The sequence below is a fragment of the Nannospalax galili genome, unplaced genomic scaffold, assembly GCF_000622305.1.
Source record: "Nannospalax galili isolate Female #2095 unplaced genomic scaffold, S.galili_v1.0 scaffold1144, whole genome shotgun sequence".
NCBI classification, from domain to species: Eukaryota; Metazoa; Chordata; class Mammalia; order Rodentia; family Spalacidae; genus Nannospalax; species Nannospalax galili.
This window is the reverse complement of record NW_008351634.1, coordinates 1058550-1079191: the sequence shown is the minus strand read 5'-3', so window position 1 is coordinate 1079191 and position 20642 is coordinate 1058550. Positions and strand designations below refer to the sequence as shown.

The 20642-nt window shown below is 41.7% G+C and overlaps 1 protein-coding gene across 5 annotated transcripts in view; it reads right to left on the bottom strand.

The window, feature by feature from the left end:
* The window catches only part of Mcm10 (minichromosome maintenance 10 replication initiation factor), a 39930-nt gene extending 21576 nt beyond the window's left edge, over positions 1-18354 (bottom strand). For 4 of the 5 annotated variants that reach the window (XM_029553762.1, XM_008848536.3, XM_029553764.1 and 1 more), the window contains exons 1-9: positions 18277-18354; positions 16852-16933; positions 13551-13886; positions 12145-12249; positions 11868-12002; positions 8864-9116; positions 7565-7730; positions 6451-6618; positions 1618-1734 (exon numbers count right to left, since the gene is read on the bottom strand). In XM_029553762.1, coding sequence (XP_029409622.1) covers positions 1618-1734; positions 6451-6618; positions 7565-7730; positions 8864-9116; positions 11868-12002; positions 12145-12249; positions 13551-13886; positions 16852-16858 — 1287 coding nt within the window. In that variant the 5' untranslated portion in view covers positions 16859-16933; positions 18277-18354. Of the gene's footprint in view, positions 1-1617; positions 1735-6450; positions 6619-7564; positions 7731-8863; positions 9117-11867; positions 12003-12144; positions 12250-13550; positions 13887-16851; positions 16934-18203 lie in introns of all 5 variants that reach the window. The other variant, XM_029553763.1, reaches the window with a different exon arrangement.
* Between the last annotated feature and the right edge of the window lie 2288 nt (positions 18355-20642).

Below are 20642 nucleotides of genomic sequence, written 5' to 3'. Positions count from 1 at the left end.
TCTCTCTCTCTCTCTCTCTCTCTCTCTCTCTCTCTCTCTCATCTATCCATCCATCCATCCATCCACCCACCCTACGTATATATGTATGTTGGTTGTTTTTGAGCCAGGGACTCGATATTTATACCAGGCTGGTCTTCAACTCACAGAGCTCCACCTGCTTCTGCTGGGATTAAAGGCAAGCAATATTATGCCTGGCTTTCCTTTCCATTTCTTGCTCACTAGCTCATGTACTATGAAGGAATGAGGGAGATGAAATGAGATTAATCAAACTTTTCATTCAATTGTTTTAAAGAACTCTATGAAACACTTCATTCCTACTAGGATGGCTATAATAAACAAAAAACAAAAACAGACACTAACAAGTATAGGCAAGGATAAAACTGGAACTCCCACACATTGCTAGGGTGAATATGCCACTGTTTAAGTTATTCTTTGTAAGCCAGCTTGGCAGATCCTCAAAAGCCTAAATACAAAGTTACCATATCATTCATTAATTGTACTCCCAAAGGAACTGAAAACTTACATCCATATAAAAATTCGCACATACATATTTGTAGCAGCATTACCTATAATAGCCAAATGTAGAATTAACTTGTGTTTATTACCTGAAAAATGGATAAACAAAATGTGGTCTAGCCATATAATAGAATAACATATAACCATAAAAAAATTGTGTGGTTAAGTGTGGTGGCATACACCTGTCGTAACCCCAGTACTTGGGAGACACGAAGGCAGAAGGATAAGTTTGAGACCAGCTTGGGCTATATAATGAAATTCTGTTTCAAAAAACCAAAATGAACAAACAAACAAAGAAACTAACGTGGATACGGTAGCCTATGCCTATAATCCTAGCACTTAAGAGATGGAGGTAAGAAATAAGTTTGTGATCAGCCTGAGCTACATAAGACCAGCTTCAAAACAAAACAAAACAAAAAACCCTTCTAAAGATAAAAACCAAATCACCACCAACAGCGAAAAGGGAGAAGTGTGGCTATATGCTACAGCATGGGCAATCTTAGACAATGTTAGGTGAAAGAAGCCAGTCACAGAACCTATTATATGAAATACTTAGGGTAGGCATATTAGAGAGACAAGAAAGCAGACTGGTACTTGCCAGGGCTGAGGAATGACTGCGAATAGGAACAGGCTTGTTTTGGGTAATAAAAATATTCTAATATTATTACATAGTGGTGACTGCTGCACAACTGTGAATGCATTGTACACTTTTAATTTCAAAGGGTGATTTGTATGGTATATGGATAGTATCTCGGTGAAGTTTGTTTTTAAAGCTCCAAGAAAAGGAAAATGGAATTACAGGATAAGTTAAGGTTTCTAGTATATTTCATTAATGTGTTTGGTCTCTGGAACTATAAAGAAATTCCTCCTGATCAGCTGGCAATAAAAGATGACTTTCCTGAGTCAAGACCTCCCTACCCCTGTGTCAGTCCTCAGCTTCTTAACCTGGCAATTACTGACCACACATTCAATTCTCTTATTGACTCTGCCTATGAAGCAGCAAACTCAGTTCCTATTTGGTCATTACCATTAAAGCACCTAAAGTTGTTCTTAATGATTCTTTTCTTTGGCAAAAATCAGGCTAACAAATTTGAGACTCACCAGATTAACTATCTGTGTACACGGCTCTCCATTCTTCTTTTTGGCTTTACAGGTCCCCAGGTCCAGAGCTTCTCCCATAATTAAGACCTTTTGAGGATGATCAATAGATAAGCACACCTGTGAGAGAGAGGAGGTTAAGATTGAGTTAAAGGTCTATATTACAATGGATGAAATGTTTGGAGTTGTCTGGGAAGGCATCATTGAAGCCAGTACTCTATATGGCAGCTGTAGATTGGGAGGTACAGAAGCCTCAGGCAATGGATCCTGTTCTGTTTTCCCAGGTTTCCTTATAGCCAGAAATGGTCATGTGACTAAGGCCTGGCTAATTAGACTAAAGCAGGAGTTGACAGGGAAGCCCTTGATTTTCCAATGAAAAGATAGAGGAGGACTGGCATGGTGGTGTCCACTTTTAGTCCCAGCACTCAGGAGGCAGACGCAGGTGGATCTCTGAGTTCAAGGCCAGCCTGGTCTACATAGCGTATTCCAGGTCAACTGGGGCTACAGGGAGACCCTGTCTCAAAAAGACCAAAAAAAAAAAAAAAAAAACATAGGTAGGATGGGAGGGCAGGTGGGAGAGTACAGGAATGGATAACTAAAACACTAAAGACCTTTGAAAATGCCATATGGAAACCTTTGTAAAATATATACATATATAAATGAATTGGGGCTGGAGAGATGGCTCAGTTAAGAGCACTGGCTGCTCTTGTAGAGAACCCAGGTTTGATTCCTAGCACCCACATAGCAGATAACAACTCCAGTTCCAGGGGAAGTCAACGCCCTTTTCTGACCTCCATGGGCACTGCACAACAGGAGTGCACTTACATACATGCAGGCAATGCACTCAAACATAAAATAAAAATAATAAAATATAAAAAAATAAAAAATGAAGTTACCTTTTAACAGGGGAGACAATGCCTCTTATCAGACAACCTTGGCTATCAAACAAAAAGCCCAGTATCAGGTATGGATTTCTCAAGTTGTTGTTCAGTGGGGTCTCATAGGAACTCCCTCCCCTAACAGTACACGCTATTGCCATTGCTCTTGGTTACTGTCTGGAACTTGTTGGTAAGACCCTATTCTTGAAGACACCTCATATCTGAGTTTTAGGACACAGAGAAATGAAGCTGATACCAACCTAGAAGCTCTATTCCTACTGGCTAGCTTACAGAGCTGGAAGGTTCTACTCATACTTACAGGGTGGAAAAGTCATCATCAGTCTTACCCAGCTGTGAACCCTGTGGGCTGCGATGACTGGCCTGGCAAGATATGCCTGCTGGTGCAATAGTGGACCAAATGTTATGCATAATCACTTTTGGACTGGATTTAAAGCCTACTCCATAAGATGGACCCCATTCAGTTACTGGTTACTGGTATGATTAACTGGGCCAAAAACATTGTGGCTGGCTAGGTCATAGGCCCTAGAAGAGAACCTGGTACTATTATTCAGCTAAATGGATATAGTAATAAACTGCCTCTCAAGTTCTTAACACCCAGACTGGTACATTTCTCAACCCTCATTAGAGCTTCTTTCTGCAGTAGATGGCAATTAAGACAGAAACCAATAACTGGTCAAGTGCAGAGAATAAGAGACTGTGGAGTGCTTAGCTCTAAATGGGACATCTATTATCTCCTGCCCCCGTCGTCCCCCCCCCCCGGCTCATCTCAGAAGGGGCAGAAAGATTATAAGAGCCAGGAGTAGGTGTCTGTAGCAAAACAGTATCTACTGGAACTTAAAACGGCTGGGACTGGAACAAGATCAAGCCATCCAATATCCCATTGGCAGATGATGGCTACTGAAGACAGAGAGCTACTTTCTTTAGGGATGTGGCCCTCCAAGCTCCCCTAGATGGTCCCATACCCACACACACCCAGCCAGCACTAAATGGACTCAGTGAGTGATTTAAAAAAAAGAGAAGAGAAAGGGGGTAGGGAGAGTATATGAAGTTGAGAAGAGATGTGTGTGTAGAAGAGGAACTGAAGGGGAGGGAACGAGGGGTGGACCATATCCAAACACATTATATGCATGTATGAATATTAAATTTTTAATTTAAAGAGACAACTGGGGCTGGAGAGATGGCTCAGCAGTTAAGCACACTGACTGTTTTTGCAGAAGACCCGGGTTTGAATCCCAGCACCCTCATAGTAGCTAACAACTGTCCGTAACTCCAGTTCCAGGGGATCCCACAGCCTCTTCTGTCCTCCTCAAGCACTGCACAGCACGGGTGTACTTACATGAATACAGGTATAACACTCATACACATAAGTGGTGGCACACGCCTTTAATCCCAGCACTCGGGAGGCAGAGGCAGGCGGATCTCTGAGAGTTCAAGGCCAGCCTGGTCTACATAGTGAGTTCCAGGACAGCTGGGGCTGCAGGGAGACCCTGTCTCAAAAAGACCAAACAAACAAACAAACAAACAAACAAAAATAATAATAATAAATAAATAAATAAAAATATTAGAAAGACACAACCTGGCTGACCCATCCTCTTCATCATGCTATGAATAGTGATAAAAAGGCAGGAGGACAGTCCCTGAATGTCCTTGGATGACCCAGTTCTCATTTTCTGCTGGCAATTCTCAGACAGAACTATCAAAAATATGAGGTTTTGAGGTAAGGAGGAATATCCTGAATAGCCTGGGTTCTGTCCCTATTATTCCTGCCACACTAGATCATAAGTACTAGATCAGTGGCTACTGGGTAATAAAATCTAAACCAGAGAGCTTTTGAAACCCCCAGCTATGGTGCAAACTTGGTCATAGACAGACAAGATACCATCCACACAGGATCAGGGATGGGCTCACTATGGATCCTAGGCTTCTGTTGATTCTTAAAGCCTATCTGTGAGTAACAAAGCTGCTTTGCCTTACTGGACTCATCAAAGCTTCCTGCCTGATCTAGGAATTTTAGCAGAAATTAGCAAACTGCTTAAGACTCCTCCCCTAGAATTTGTAACCCGTGAACAGTACTCCCCTCCCAGGGGAGAGAAATGCAGTGTTCTACTTCATAGTGATGGCAGGAGCTTCAGAGGTATCTTTGCGACCAAGAAAGAAAGGCAGCCACTAGAGACATGGTATCATTGTATTGCCTAGTTTGGGATTTTTTTTTTTTTTTTCTTGTATGGGGAGGGCAAGGTCTATGTACTTAAGGCTGGCCCAAACTCATCAAGTAGCCCATGTTGGCCTTAAACTTGTGATCCTCCTCCTATCCCTGTCTCGCAAGTGCTGGGATTATAGGCATGTGTCACAACAGCAGGCTGGACTTATTTAAGAAAAATTGGGCTGATGCCGGGCGTGGTAGAGCACTCCTTTAACCCCAGCCCTAGGGAGACAGAGGCAGGCGGATCTCTGAGAGTTCAAGGCCAGCCTGGTCTACATAGTGAGCTCCAGGTCAGCTGGGGCTACAGGGAGACCCTGTCTCAAAAAGACAAAAAAAAAAAAAAAAAAAAAATTGGGCTGGCAAGATGGCTCAGTGGGCAAAGGCACTTGCCACTGAACTGATTCTGCAGTTGGCCTTTGACCTCCACATGTGCAATGTGATACTTGTGCCCCACCCCATTAAATAAATGAAGGTAAGAAATTTTTGAAAAAGGAAAAAGAAAAATAGTAGCTGGGCATGGCAGTTTATACCTGTCATCCCAGCATTTGGGAGGCAGAGGCAGGAAGATTGCTGCTATTCAAGGTGAGCATGGGCTACAGAGTGAGAACATCTCACACAAACAACCCTCCCTCATTTTATTTAAAAATAATACAGGATTTTACCTTGTATAGGCTGGCCTGGCACTTGTTATATAGCTCAGACTGACTCTGAACTAATGGCAATCCCCTTGCCTTGGCCTCCTGACTGCTGGGATTATAGGTATGAATAACTAAATCCACTGGTTGTTAAAAAGAAACTAAATGAAATGCTACTGCATTTTTTTCTGTTATATGTGGCCAAACACAAACCAATAAATGAAGATTTGTTGCCATTCTCTGGTGAAAATAAAGCTCCTTGCTAGGTCAGAGTAGAAACATTGCCTACTGCTCTTTACATGGGTCTAGATGAGCCATTTACTAGAGAAACAGCAGGTAGCACCAAAACTGTAGTATTGCTTAAGATGAAAATTCACTCGACTTTACACGCCAGCTGTGACTGTAAAATTTAATGGAGCAAAATTTCTTCAACTGTAACACACTGCTCTCTTTATACACTCATGGAAATTTACATAAGAGATCTAAGGAAACCTAAGTCTAAGAGTTCAATAAACTTGAGCCTGATGTGGTGGCACACGCCTTTAATCCCAGCACTCGGGAGGCAGAGGCAGGTGGATCTCTGTGAGTTCAAGGCCAGCCTGGTCTACATAGTAAGTTCCAAGACAGCTGGGGCTACAGGGAGACCCTGTCACAAAAAGACCAAAAAAAAAAAAAAAGAGTTCAATAAACTTGGGCTGGCAAGATGGCTCAGCTGGTAAAAGTGCTTGCTGTGTAAACCTAACAACCTGAGTTCAATCCCCAGAACCCACATAAAGGTAGAGCCAACTGACTCCGTAAAGTTGTCCTCTGACCCCTATTCATGTACCACAACACACACACACACACACACAATTTTTTTTTTTTTTTAAAGGAGTTCAGTGAACTCCAGGAACCTTGGAACTAATTTGAAAAAAATCTAGTGAAAATAGATACAAACCCATTCAGAATAGGTAGAATCACAGGTATCAGTAGGAAATGTGTCAACAGATTAAGAGCCATAATAATGGGGACATACCAATATAAACCTCAGAGGTAGAATAACTCAAATGTTTGATAGAAAAGCTAACTTGTCAACCAACCAATCTAATTTGAGTCTTACCTCTTCAGAGCCATCTCTGGGCTTCATGGGATTAGCGTTGAGCAACCCTATGACAGTCCCTTGCTCTGTCTTCCAGAGATCTTTGTGAACGTCTCCAAATAAGAACAATGATATATGCTGTGTCAGGTCACGTAGATCATTCAGTCTCCAGATGCTAAACGTTTTTCCCTAGAATGAACAGTGTTACTTTTAACCATTTTTGGAACCATGGCTTACAGTGTCTCCATTTATGGTTCATCTTATTGTGGGAAAATATATAGAGTTAATCCTAAATATATGGTCATCAGAATGCCTGTGAATTATAAACTAATACTTTCCTTGAGTTTTAGTGTTTTGCTGCCTATCTCATTTCAGAGGTGAAGATAATAGAAGGCAAACCACAAGTAAACTGTTAGAGAATCTGTCAAGTCTAAATAGCAGGTGAGCTACCGTCCCAACCACAGAATTATGTTTATGTGCAATAACCCCCCCCCAAGCACATTAATGGCACTATCATTTAATAACATGCTGATTACAGGAATAACTAATTTTGCCTTTTTTGTCTTTGTGAGACAGGGTCTCCCTGTAGCCCCAGCTGGCCTGGAACTTGCTATGTAGACCAGGTTGGTATTGATATCAGAGATCTGCCAGCCTTTGCCCCCCGAGTGTTGTAATAGAAGGCATGGGCCACCACACCCTGCCAGGAATAACTAATTTGGTAAATCTACTATTTATTAGTGACTATTATTAACCACCATCTAACTATACCATGTTGGGATGGGCTAGCAATCTCAGCATCTCTGAATTGTTATGGCTATAGGAATCTGTGGACTTAGCCTCCCTAAGTAGTTAGCCTTCTCCCCCCACAGCTGGGATTATAGTGGTCACAGGGACAAACACATGTGCCACTAAAAGCAGTGACAACTGAACTGTAGTAAGAATGACTGGGTGATGCAAAGTCCAGCTAGGTCTAAGTAGAGAGTTCTTTACATTGCCCTTGAATACCAACCTAAAGACATGTGGCAATTAAAAGTTATTTCAAAGAAAACTATTAACAGGTGGCAAATTAAGGGCTAGAGACCCCACTGTTGGCCTGAGGTGATGGAGCAGTTTAGGAATCACTAAAGTCGCTTACACTGTTAGTGCTCTGAGGAGTGACTTTCTTCAGTATCACCCCAAATGTCACCCAGTCCACTTCTTCTAGCTTCTCACGTGCCATCTTCTCCTTGATCTGAGACAGCCTGATCAGTTTCCGACCTGTCATTTTTTTGTTCATTTCTGTGGAAGATACTCGAGGTCGTCTGGGTCAAGAAGTCAGAAATCAACGGGTTATTATTCTAGTAACAGACTACCGGATGGTCAGGGGAAGGTGACAGGCAGAAACCTCTACTGTACTTCAGAGGACTTACACAGTATGGACAAAGCAAACATTTTAGTTTTGGTTTCTTGGAATAGGATCTTACTAGACTATGTAGCCCAGGTTAGCCTGGAACTCACTTTAGCCCCTTGAGTGCTAAGATTACATACATTTATACATTTTCTAGAGCAGATTAAAAAAAAATAATTATAATTTTTAAAGTGAAATTTGCTTTTCCCTGGATATTTTTCTTAAAGAGTACCTTAAAATCTTTTATTATCTTATTACAATAATTATAAGATGCTATTGCCTTTGTTTTTTAAATTTCTTTTGCTTTTGAGATAGCATTTCACTTTGTAGCTCAGGCTGGGCTGGAAATCACCACGTAGCAGCACAGGCTAGCCTCAAAACTCTCAATCTTCCTGCTTCAACCTCCTGAGTATGGAGATTTCTGGCATGTACTACCACACCTGACCTGTCTATCTTTATATGTTTAAAAAATAGTTTATGATCCCAATGCTGCATAAAATAAAAATAGTATAAATTGCATCTAAAGATGGAAAAATTTATAATAAAATCTGTATCGCTGTTTCTGTCCACCAATTTCTGATAAAATACTTGCCCATTTCCTTTTGACAGGTTAAATATTTTTTATTATGCAAACAAGAATAGACGTTCCTTGGCTGGAGAGATGGCTCAGCAGTTAAGAGCACTGGCCGCTCTTGCAGAGAACCTGGGTTTGGTTCCTAGCTCCCACATGGGGGCTCACAACAGTCCATTAACTCCAGTTCCAGGGGATCTGACCATCCTCTTCTGACTTTTGTGGGCATTGCATGACATGGGTACACTTATAACACATAAAATAAAAATAATAAAATAAAAAACTTAAAATAGAAAACAAAAAGAATAAGTGTTCCTTAAGCAATTCATACCATATAGTACTGAGTTAAACCCAGTTCTGCTATTTTGTGAATCTGCTGCACACACTCTGCTTCTAGAAGACTCATCTTCTGACAGGAAGAAGGGCATTGCAGCGGTACAGATAAAGGGACGGAAAAGGATGTTACAGTCACTGACCTGAGCCGCAAGCCTGAGAAGGCTTCCACGGAGACCTGGGAACCCTGTGGAACCTGTTCCCCAGAATTCCTAAGGGTGCCTGAATTCTGATTTCTAGTCATCCCACTGTGTTTGTTGCCAGGAATAGCTTGCAGTGGTTGGGAAGATATGCTTGCTGTCTTTGAAGATGAGCTTTTGAGCTTCAAAATACTGGATATAGCCTGTTGTGATTGGGAGGGTGCACTTGTCCTCCTTGAAGGTGAGCCTTTAGATTCTAGAAAATTAACATAAGTGAAAGGAAAATGACCAAGAAGCACAAAACTTGTTTACAGAATACTTTTTTGCAATCAACATATAGGATAGTTTTTATTTATTTACTTTTATGTGTATGTGTATGAGTGTTCTGCCTGCATTCATGTTGTACAATGCCTGAGGAGGCCAGAAGAGGGTGTCAGATCTCCTGGAACTGGAGGTTAGGACAGCTGTTAGCCTCCATCTGGGTGCTGGGAACTGAACCCAGGTCCTCTGTAAGAACAGCCAGTACTCTTAACAGCTGAGCCATGTCTCCAGCCCCTAGGATAGTTTTTGTTGTTTTGAGACTGAGTCTCACTATGTAGCCAAGGATGGCCTAAAATTTATGTTAATCCAAATGCCGGAATTACAGGCACATACCAAGGATGCTTATAACTAAATTTTGACAGAGAACAAGACCACTTTCTGACTACTCTCCAAATCTCAGCAGTGCTATCTCCATTACATTTCTGTGTCAATAGAAACATTGTGTTTTAGTGTTTGACAATATGGCAGCCACCAGGCATATGTAGCCATCAGTCACATAAAATGTGACTAATCTAAGAAAATGTTTCTAAAGTGAATTTAAATAGACACATGAAATTAGTAGCTACTGTATTAGAGAGTGCAATTCTAAATACAATGACTTTTGCTGTGAATTCACCCTGTATGAGTACTGTGTTGGCTTCCAAACAAAGGATTAGGTAAGATCTGTGCTCAGATCAAATTCTACCTTGGGAATAACGAAGGTTAATGCCCTTTTCTTCTTTATTTCTTGCTTCATTTCAATCCATTTCATTCTATTTCTGGGGTGGGAATGTGAACTGGGCACCAGGAAACTCTGACTATGCATGCATTAAATACTCCTGATATGGTTAGTTTTTATATTTTAGAATTGTTTACAGTATGTGCAAATATCAGAAAGCTTAGGTCTAGTGCATAATAAAATATCACATTCTCTTTGATAAGGTTGTTGTTTACCACCAAAAGACTTTGGATCATTGCTCCCAGGCTAAGGGGTTGCCACAACCCTAGAAGTCCCACTCATGCAAAACCTAATATGGACACTGCTAAAATGAAATACCTTAGTAATTCCAAGTCTTGAGGAACTGTACCACTCAGAAGTGGGTAAATTGAACAGATAATCTGCTATTCAATTAGTATGAACACTCCAATGCTGTAGCCATCATTTACTACTGTGAGCTAGGCCAAAGCTATTCAAGAGGGCCTTTTTGAATAAATGTGGCCAATAAAACACTGTCTCACCTGTTATCCTTAGATCATTTGTATTGGGTCTTTTGAGCAAAGTGAGGCAGTATAAGAAAACCAATACAAGGGCCAAGAAATAATTTTCATGTGTTCCTTGTGAATAGACATTTGGTTACTACTCTATGCTCCTGGCAAATAAGCTTTTCTTTTGTTTTGGGTTTTTTTTTTTTTTTTTTTTTTTGTAGCCCCCAGGTGACCTGGAACTCTCTATGGAGACCAGGCTAGGCTTGAACTCACAGAAATCACACTGCCTCTGCTGGGACTAAAGGCCTGTACCACCACGCCCGGCTTGCAAATAAGCTTTTTCTAAAGAATGGATCCCCTAGCTCAATACAGCATAACTTCAGATACAATTTGATGATTTCATAAGAGACTATGTGCTTTCATCTCACAAGTCTAAAGATTACATGTCCAGATTTCCAGCATAAAGATTCAATCTACGAGTTGGGGAAATGACTGTGTCAGTAATGTAAGCATGAGGACCTGAGCTCACATCCCCAGAGTAAATGTAAGAAAAAAAAAAAAAAGAAAGAAACAGCTGAGCATAGTACACATTTGTAATCCCACTGCTGGGGAGAGGCAAACACAGTGGGCCCCCAGGACTTGTAGTCAGTCAGCCTAGCCTACACGTTGAGCTCCAGTTCAGTGAGAGATCCTGTCTCAATAGCCAGGTGTGAAGGCCTTTAGTCCCAGCACTGCAGAGGCAGAGGCAGGTGGCTCTCTGAGTTTGACGCCAGCCTGGCTCCATTGTGAATCCAGGCGAGCTGGGGCTACAGGGACTCCCTGTCTCAAAAAGATAAAAATAAATAAATAAATAAATAAATAAATAAATAAATAAATAAGGCAGACAACACTTGAAGAACACTGAGATTGGCCTCTGGCTTCCACATACATGCCCACATATGTGTATATGCACACACATACATGTACTCACATAAACATGCATCATACACACAAACTCAACCCAAGAGTTATATGAGCTACAGTCTAAGCAGGTAAAGTTATCATATTATAGGATGTTCTACTAAGTACTTTTCAGACACAGAAGAACAAAGTATATCATACAGCTTCCATTCCTGAGAAACTAACTCTTCTTTTTTAAATTTTATTTATTATTTTATGTGTATGAGTGCCTTGTCTGCATGTATATAAGTGTACCTGTGTCCTGCAATGCCTGTGGAGGTCAGAAGAGGGCATCAGAGTCAGATTCCCTAGAACTGGAGTTATGGATGGTTGTTAGCCACCACATGGGTGCTGGGAATTGAACCTGGTTCCTCTGCAAGAGCAGCCAGTGCTCTTAACTGCTGAGCCATCTCTCCAGTCCCAGTAACTCTTCTTGATAGGGAGCTAAGACAGACCAAAACTAGACAGACACACATCCATACACACACGAGTACTGCAGTGCCACAACATATTTTCAATAGAGCTAGAGCAATGAGACCCAGTGAAGCATTGAGTACCACACCTGTCGAAGTCTTTGGCATCCGTGCCATTCGCTTGGTTCTGGGTAGAGCAGGGATATCAAGCTCTGCAGAAAAGCATGCTGACTCCTGAATGTGCTGAACTTTCTTCTTAAGAGGGGATGGTGGAGACTTACTTTCTTGATTGGAAAGAAGAGAAATTAGTAAAGCCAGTTTAGAGGGGCTCAAAGGCTATTTTGACAGGAGCTGGATAAAAACAGCAATGCTATAGTTTCTAGATAACGAAAATTTATAGTATTGCTAGAATTGTGGTTTTATTACCAGGGGATTTGTGTGGAAGGGCTGAACTTGAAAGCTGTTTAACTGATACTGCTTTTAGCTGCTCCTGTAAGAGTGTCATCTGTTCTTGCAACTTCTTTACTTCATCTGCAAAATAAAAACATTAAAAATAAGTTGGGAGAGAATGCCATCCCTGATACAAACACTGGCTCATGATTAACTTTTATACTTCAAAAAGGGTCCTTAGAGAAATAAACTTAAAAAAAATTATTTAGTTTTATATATACGAATGTTTTGCCTGCAGAGGCCAGAAGAGGGTGTTGGATTCCCCTGGAGCTGGAGTTACAGATGCTGTTAGCTGCCATGTGGATACTGGGAACTGAAACCAGATCTTCTTCAAAAGCAGCCAGTATGCTTTAAACATTGAGTCATCTCTCCAGTCCCAAGAAACAAACTTTTTATCTTTAATAACCAAGCCTTTGACACCTGTGCTAGTTACAAACTTATACTACTGGCTGGGCATGGTGGTGCACACCTGTAATCCCAGATCTCAGGAGGCTGAACTGTGCAGAAACTGAGGTCAGCCTGGGCTACATAGTAAGACCCTGCCTCAAAAACAAAAACAGAAGAGAAATTTGTACTACTAACACACATCCCAGATGCAGTTCTGTAGTTAACAGGTTTATAGGAGTCAAACAATGATGTTTACCTTACAAATTGAAATATCATAACTAATATGATGTTAGCTCCTGTATTAGAAAAAAGTCAACCACTGAATCTGGTTATAACTTAAAAATATGACGAGATGATGAAGAAAGGGACATGCCTCAAAGCTGCAGTTCAGGAATGGTCTTGCTTAGACTGCAGCCTGTCTTCCCATGCACATAAATCCGAAAGCAACATATTCTGCAGGAAACATGGACAGTGCCAAAGCTGTTCTGCAGAAGACTGATTATGATTAGCTGATAAGGTTGTAAGGAGGCCCCTGAATGCTGAACTGTTGACTTTAAATGGTGCACCTACCAATTCATACAAATTTTGGGTCTATGTATGCGTGTGCATGAGTGTATGCATAGGGGCCAAAGGTGTCTTCCTTGACTGCTCATCTTAGTTTTTTGGGAGTGTCTCTCACTGAGCCTAGAGCTCACAGATTCTGTTAGGCTTGCTGACCAATAAACACCAGGGGTTCAGTATAACCCCTACAGTGTGCTTACAGATGCACACAACAGCACCCAACTTCTATGTGGGTGTGGGGATCCAAATTCAGGTCCCAAGTTTGTACAACAGGCACTCTATCATTTGAGCCATCTCTCTAGCCCCAATTACTAGTCTTTACTAAGCATTTATCACCACCCTTGAATCTACAGCTATTTTGATGAAAACTGTCAGACTTGCAGTTTTCATTTACTTTGTCATAAAAAGTTGAAGAAAACAAGTGATCAGGGTACCTTGCAACTCCTGATTGGTTTTCTCTTGACAGGGAGCAGGAGCAGGGAGGACTTTGTTTTCAACTTGCAAAGTAGGTACTTCATCATCTGTTAAGTCCCCTACATCTCCAAAGAGAGTGGCCAAGTTCTCCTTCTGGTCTTCTGCTTTTATCACTTCTCTGTCATCAGCCTCTTCTGTGTAAGATTCACCATCACCATCAGCATCAAAAAGCTCATCAAATTCATCTGGCTCACCATTTTCCAGGGACAAGGAGTTAGCCTCTTCTGAATTACAATTCAAGGCTGACTCATTCTCCTCCAGCAGCGATGTCAGCAGAGACAAATCATCTTCCTCCACTAGAGAAAATGGAGAAGAAATGAGAGAGTCTACCTGGGGAAACATACATAGCTAACTCATGCATTCAACACAAACACAACGGTTTAAACGAATTTACAGATTTCTCACTTTGTCTTATGTATCTATCGTTTTATCTATTTTTCCTGTCCATGGATGCTTCTTAGGACACTGGGCTAAATCTTTTTACCCACACTACTTTGATAAGCCAACTTGGTTTAGTACCAACTTCTATAAAATTTGACCAATAAGGGAATAAATGAAAAGCACTTAAATATAGATTTAGACTTTAGTATACTCCTTGGTGCACAGGTGAAATGCTGCCTGGTAGCTCCATGTTCCTCTTCTTATTTTTTGAAATTACTAGGGCTAATCCCATAATGACTCCTACCTGGTTACCTGGAGTACCACCAAAAGTCATCTCTAGTCTCCACGCTATGTTGACTCAACTGTCCTGCCTCCTTGTTCCCAAACCTCTGACACCTGCTCTCTGGAACTCAGATCCTAGCAAGTGTCCTTCTATCTTTAGTGATGGATAGCAAAAATCTGGGCATCTCTACAAGCTTTTTGAGAGAGATCTATTTTTATCATTATAGTCACTGCTTTCTAGACTCTGAACTCTCCTGCTTCTCTCTTTCTTATGTTTGTTCTCTGACAAAATCTTTACCCTGACTAAATTTAACCAAATGCTACCTCTAAGTCAGCTGTGTTGCTGGAGACAGACATGCTTCCATGCTGACTGGTCTGGTTCTAAACTGATACATACCAATAACAAATAGGCATCCAACACTTTAAAATACTCATACCTAAGGGCCAGGCCATGGTGGTACACACCTTTAATTCCAGCATTTGGGAGGCAGATGGATCTGTGTGAGTTCAAGGCCAGCCTGGTCCACATAGTGAGTTCCAGGACAGCTGGGGCTACAGGGAGACCCTGTCTCCAAAAAAAAAAAAACAAAACCCCAAAAGACCCCCCCCAAAAGAGAACTATTCTAAACAAAGGAAATTGTCCTATACTAGAAAGCAGTTTTTTTCTTTTTTTTCTCATTTCCTTCTGTTAAAATTGTTAAGAAAAAAAGATATTTTAGTTTCAAATAGAACTGTCTTTAAAATAAATCTTTCACAGGGTTGAAAAAAAGAAAAAAGAAAACAATGGGAAAGCCGAGATGGTGGTGCTGGAGCAATTCCCAGCATACTAACCTAGAAACATGACTTAAGGCCTCTTCGTCCCATTAAGAATCCTGATGCTTCTATACTGATCTAAAAATTCGGCACTTGGGACTTGGCAAGTAAGAGAGATAATAACTAGGGAGACAAGACAGCTGAAGTGCACATGGTAAGAGAGACCGGCCCAGCCATTCATATGCACCCACAGGGTGGTGCTAAGGCAGTCTGGCCAGCCATGCACACCAGGAGAGCCACACTGGCAAACTGGCCAGAAGCACCAGCGGAACCTGGCTGCCCCTGCATGGTGCTGGAGCCCACCCAGTCTGACCACCCCACACAGAGCCAGACTGCCCACCCACAACATTCGTACCTAGGTGGCACCCATGGTGGGCTGACCATAATCACCATCCAATGGCTGTCAAGACCTGGCTGCAGTCTTCAACATTAGGAACCTGAGAAGGCTACAGATTTCATAAACTAGAAGACACTGGTGTAAAGCCATTATGTGAAGCTGTGAAACCTTTCAACTACCTATCTCTTAAAAGAGAATCCTGAATCAGAGACCAATGAGCTAACTGCTACCTAGCTTCTGCTTTTACCCACAATAAAGCCCTGAGGGGAATCAGCCTGTTGGAGATCTGCCTTGATAACACAGTGGGGTCATTGTGCTGAGTGAGGAGAGGAAATGCCAAAGTGTAACCTGCATACAAGGGCTGTGAAGAGCTAACTTTGATGAAAAAAACCAAAGTGTTTCTGACCACTGAGAAAAAGAAAAATCTCTACTTGACATTCCTATGAAGTGTGTAAGAGAAACAGAAATTAAAAATGAAAATCCTACTCCAAGAAACCTGGGCATATCCTGACCCAGAACCAAGCACAAAGCAGAGGGAGTGGGCCCTTACTTTGGCACACCTAAGGGTAAGAATTACAGATCACTGCCACTCTAACGAGATGTGACTGCTCTGCCGCTCAGCTCAGATGTGTTATATAAGATGGATGGGGTTTTTCATTTGCAAAGACACAAATTTGAGGATAGGGAGAGTGGTAGGGTGAGGGTGGAGATGGGGGAGGAGGTCTAAATATAATCAATATTCATGGTATGAAATTTTTGAATCAATAAAATTTCTCTTAAAAAAAAAAAAAGGCAAAGCATCATAAGAACCCCAGTTTCGGGAAGTGAGCTTAATGATTATGTAACCCTCCAAACCAGTGCATTCTCTCTGTCAAGGTCCCTTTACAACGTGCACTCATTTTGTTCTGCTCTAAATTGAGCGTTACTAATCAGAGCGATATCTCTTTACTGGGTTTTTGCACAAATCCCTGAAAAAAACAAAAGAAAGAACTACAAGAAGCTGAGCAACGCTAGAGTAAAACCACTTCAAAATATTTCCACATCTAGAGTAATCTCTGAAGTCAGACTGCCCAATTCAATTCCTTGTTCTTAGAGTTTGACTACAACAAGTCACTAAACATCCTTGACCTCCTGCCTGATTATAAAATACAGTGGTTGGCGAGGATTAAACTGGTTAAGATATATCAGGATCTCAGAGCCATGTGTGGCACATTTTACATATATGTCCTCTGGAAGTGTTACAGGACAATCAGTTTCAATGAGAAAAAAATGCACCTGTTTAAGAACAACATTCAATGACTGAAGAGATTTCTTTTGAGCCATTGAGAGTACACCTGAGAGTGGGTGAACACTTTTACTATTTTGGAGTAGAATGATTAACAAGTAGAAGGACCAAATGGTAATTTTCCATGAGTAAAAGAGAAATCAATAAAACGGGAAGGCCTTACCATCCATATCACCAAGGAAAGAGTTGTGATGGGAAACTTTGATGGCAGATCAGGTGCTCAAGGGAGTAATGAAGAATCCTGGCTGTGTGAAACCAACATTGGAAAAGTTATTCTTGATTCTTCTCACAATGGCACATGCAACATATCCTATGGACTCCACCCTAAGAATCCACCCAGAACCTGATAGGCAGTCCCCTTCTTCTTGGCTTCGAATTGTGGTTAGAGAAACTCAGCCAAACGTAAGTGTGATACACTCAACAATGTGTGAACAAGAACTATTGAGACTGGTGTAAATTTTAGAGCTACCATCCCATTTTATTTATTATTATAATGCATCTGATGGCTATTTCATCCACAGCAGCTTAATATGTGATTCTGCTTATTTTTTACCCTTAGATGGGATTTTAATGCAATACGAGTTGGTAAAGTACAGAACACTTGACATATTAGGATAAAGGCACATCAGTTTGGTAAATCTCTGTGTGTGTGTGTTTTATTTTGAGACAAGACTCTCACTACTTTTACAAAACTCAGGCTATGGGGCTGGAGAGATGGCTCAGCAGTTAGAAACACTGACTGTTCTTGCAGAAGACCGGGGTTCAAATCCCAGCACCCACACGGCAGCTAACAACTGTCCGAGACTCCAGTTCCAGGGGATCTGACAGACTCTTTTGTCCTCCACAGGCTTTACACAACATGGGTGCACTTACCTACATGCAGGCAATACACACATACACATAAAATAAAAGTAATAAATAAAATTAAAAAAAAAAAAAAACCCTCAGGCTAGCCTCAAATTCATTCTGGCAAACTGGCCAGAAGCACCAGTAGAATCTGGCTGCGCCTGCATGGTGCTGGAGCCAACCCAGTCTGACCACCCCAACACACTGAGCCAGACTGCCCACCCACACGTGAGCTCCGGGTCAGCTGTGGCTACGGGGAGACATTTTCTTAAAAAAAAAAAAAAAAGGAAATAAAAGGGTGCCCTGAAAAAAGAAGCACGACACTGGGCTGGAGAGATGGTTCAGTGGTTAAGAGCACTGGCTGCTCTTGCAGAGGACCTGGGTTCGATTCCCAGCACCCACTGGGCGACTTACATACGTCCGTAACTCCACTCCGTAAGACCACGACTTACACACATTAAGGCAGTACGCTCACACATAAAATTTAAAAAAAAAAAAAAACAAATTATCTTCTTTAAAAAAGAAGTAAAATACACCAGAACAGGTTCCTTCAGCAGACGACCCCTGCATCTTCCAGCCCCGGCTTCCCTGTTCCCAGCCACGGCTGGAGGCCACCCGCTGCCATCTCGCCCGCCCGAGCCTTCGGGGCGCCAAGTCTCATGCTTAGACCTCGAGTCCTTCGCGGACGCCAGTCCCGCAGGAACCCATAAGCCCCGGATCCCCGACAGCCCACAATGCTCACACGGCCGGCTCCTCTTCTCAGGCCAAGGCGGAACCCGCCAAAATTCCAACTGGATTCAGCCCGCCTCTGAGGTCAACGCGTGCGCCGGTGAGGCCGCTCTGATTGGCTACGCCAGAGCTGTCGGCGGACAAGACTTCTGGGAAGAGCGAACAGCACCGCCCCTACACGGTGCCGATTGGGGCTTGCTATCAGGCGCCATCTTTGTTAGGGGCAAGGGAACTTCCGGTAAGTGACTCTAGGTTGCTTTAAGAACGATATAAAATCTTGCGCCACCTAGTGTCAGGAAATTTAAGCGTTCCCGCACAGGGGTCGAAACTGCCTTACTTAATCCCACCCCCACCCAAATTATGCAGAAGGCCAAGACTGAAGCACGGAATCCTGATCAAATGCCACTTACTGCTGCCTTCACATGGTTCGTATGATGTGAGTGAGCCTGTAGGAGTCTGAACAAACTGATTGATTACCTCATAGTTTGTGTCCAATTTAGATGTTTAGATTTGAATACAGAGACAAAAAATATTTCTACTTTTCACTCTGCCTGACCTACAGGAGCTAACTTATCTCTTCAACTTTTGTTTTGCTATCTGTAAAATGAGGGAAAAACTAGATGACATTTTTTGGCATTGAAACCAATACTCCCGTGTGAGAGTTGAGTTATGAGAGCTGAGAACAATTTATGAAACTATATTTTTTTATGCTTTGATGAATTATTATTTTTTATCATTTTTTATTTTTAATAAGATTAGAAGAAGCATTTCACTACAGCTTTAACATATTCAGTAACACACTCCAGAGCAAGAGTACATCTCTTACAAGTGGGTGTGCAAGTTTCTAGGTTCACAGTTGAATTAATACAGTTATACAATATTGAACTCAGTATAAGCCGCCGGAGTCAAACCATATTTTTACACAGAAGAATCTTTTGCAAAATTTAGGCTTCTTTATGTATTTATATTCTAAAATAGTGTTTGGGGGGCTTCAGAAATGGCTCAGTGGTTGAAAGTGCTTGCTGCTCTTCCAGAGGACCTGAGTTTGGTTCCCATCACCCACAGTGGGTGGGTAACAACTACATGTAACTCCAGTTCCAGGGGATCTGACATCCTGTTCTGGCCTTGGGGGACACTTGCACACATGTGTACATACAGACACATAAGTAAATAATAAAAAAATAGTGTTTGTACATAGTATTAAGAACAGTTTCTAAATACAGAATACTTTGCCTCTACATAATTTGAAAGACTTCCATGCAGAGATTATTATTTATTTTTATTTTACGTGTATGAGTGTAATGCCTGCATATATGTAAGTGCATCCATGTCATGCAGTGTCCTTGGAGGTCAGAAGAGGGCGTCGGATCCCCTGGAACTGGAGTTACAATAGTTGTTAGCCATAACGTGGGTACTGGGAATTGAACCGGGGTCTTCTGCAAGAGCAGCCAGTGCTCTTAACCACTAAACCATCTCTCTAGTCCCAGAGATTATTATAATTTTGTTGTTCTTTTTAAAATAGGGTCTTATTATGTAGCCCAGACTGCCCTGCACTAGAATTTTTCTTTCTTTCTTTCTTTCTTTCTTTCTTTCTTTCTTTCTTTCTTTCTTTCTTTCTTTCTTTTCAGTGCTGAGAATTGACTTTATGAACTCATGCATGCTAGGCAAGCACTCTACCACTGAGCTGTATTCTAAGCTCTAGCCTGGAATTCTTGAAACCTCCTGCCTTAGCTTCTAGAGTGCACAGGGTCACCACATCTAGCTCCAAAGGACACTGTTCAGGTACCAAATTCCTCCACTAGAGACATTTCAGAGCTAGTAGGGGTGGCACACTTGTAATCCCAGCACTTGGGAAACGGAGGCAGGAAGATTTGCAGAGAGAGAGAGAGAGAGAGAGAGAGAGAGAGAGGCAGAAAGGAGGAAGAGGAGGAGGGGGGGAGGAGGAGGAGGAGAGAAGGGAAGGGAAGGGAAGAAAGAAAAGTAAAGGAGAGGGGACAGCAGAGGAGGGAGAGGGGAGAAGAAAGGCATTTCAGAGAAGATGTTCTATCCACTGTGTTTACCTTCATTTTAGAATAATACCAGTTTTAGGATGAATAGAAAATAATCAAGGGACTGGAGAGATGGCCCAGTGATTAAGAGCACTAGATGCTCTTTTAGAGGACCTGAGTTTGGTTCCCAAGACCCATATGTTGGCTGACAACTATCCATAACTCCAGTTCCAGGGGATTCTATGACCTCTTCTCACCTCTGTGGGCACTGCGTGTACTTACACACATGCAGGCAATGCACTTATAAAAATAAAATAAAAATAATAAATAACATTTTTCAAAAGAAAATAAAGAGTCCTGATTGCTTTTTTGGTATCCTCCATAGTAAAGC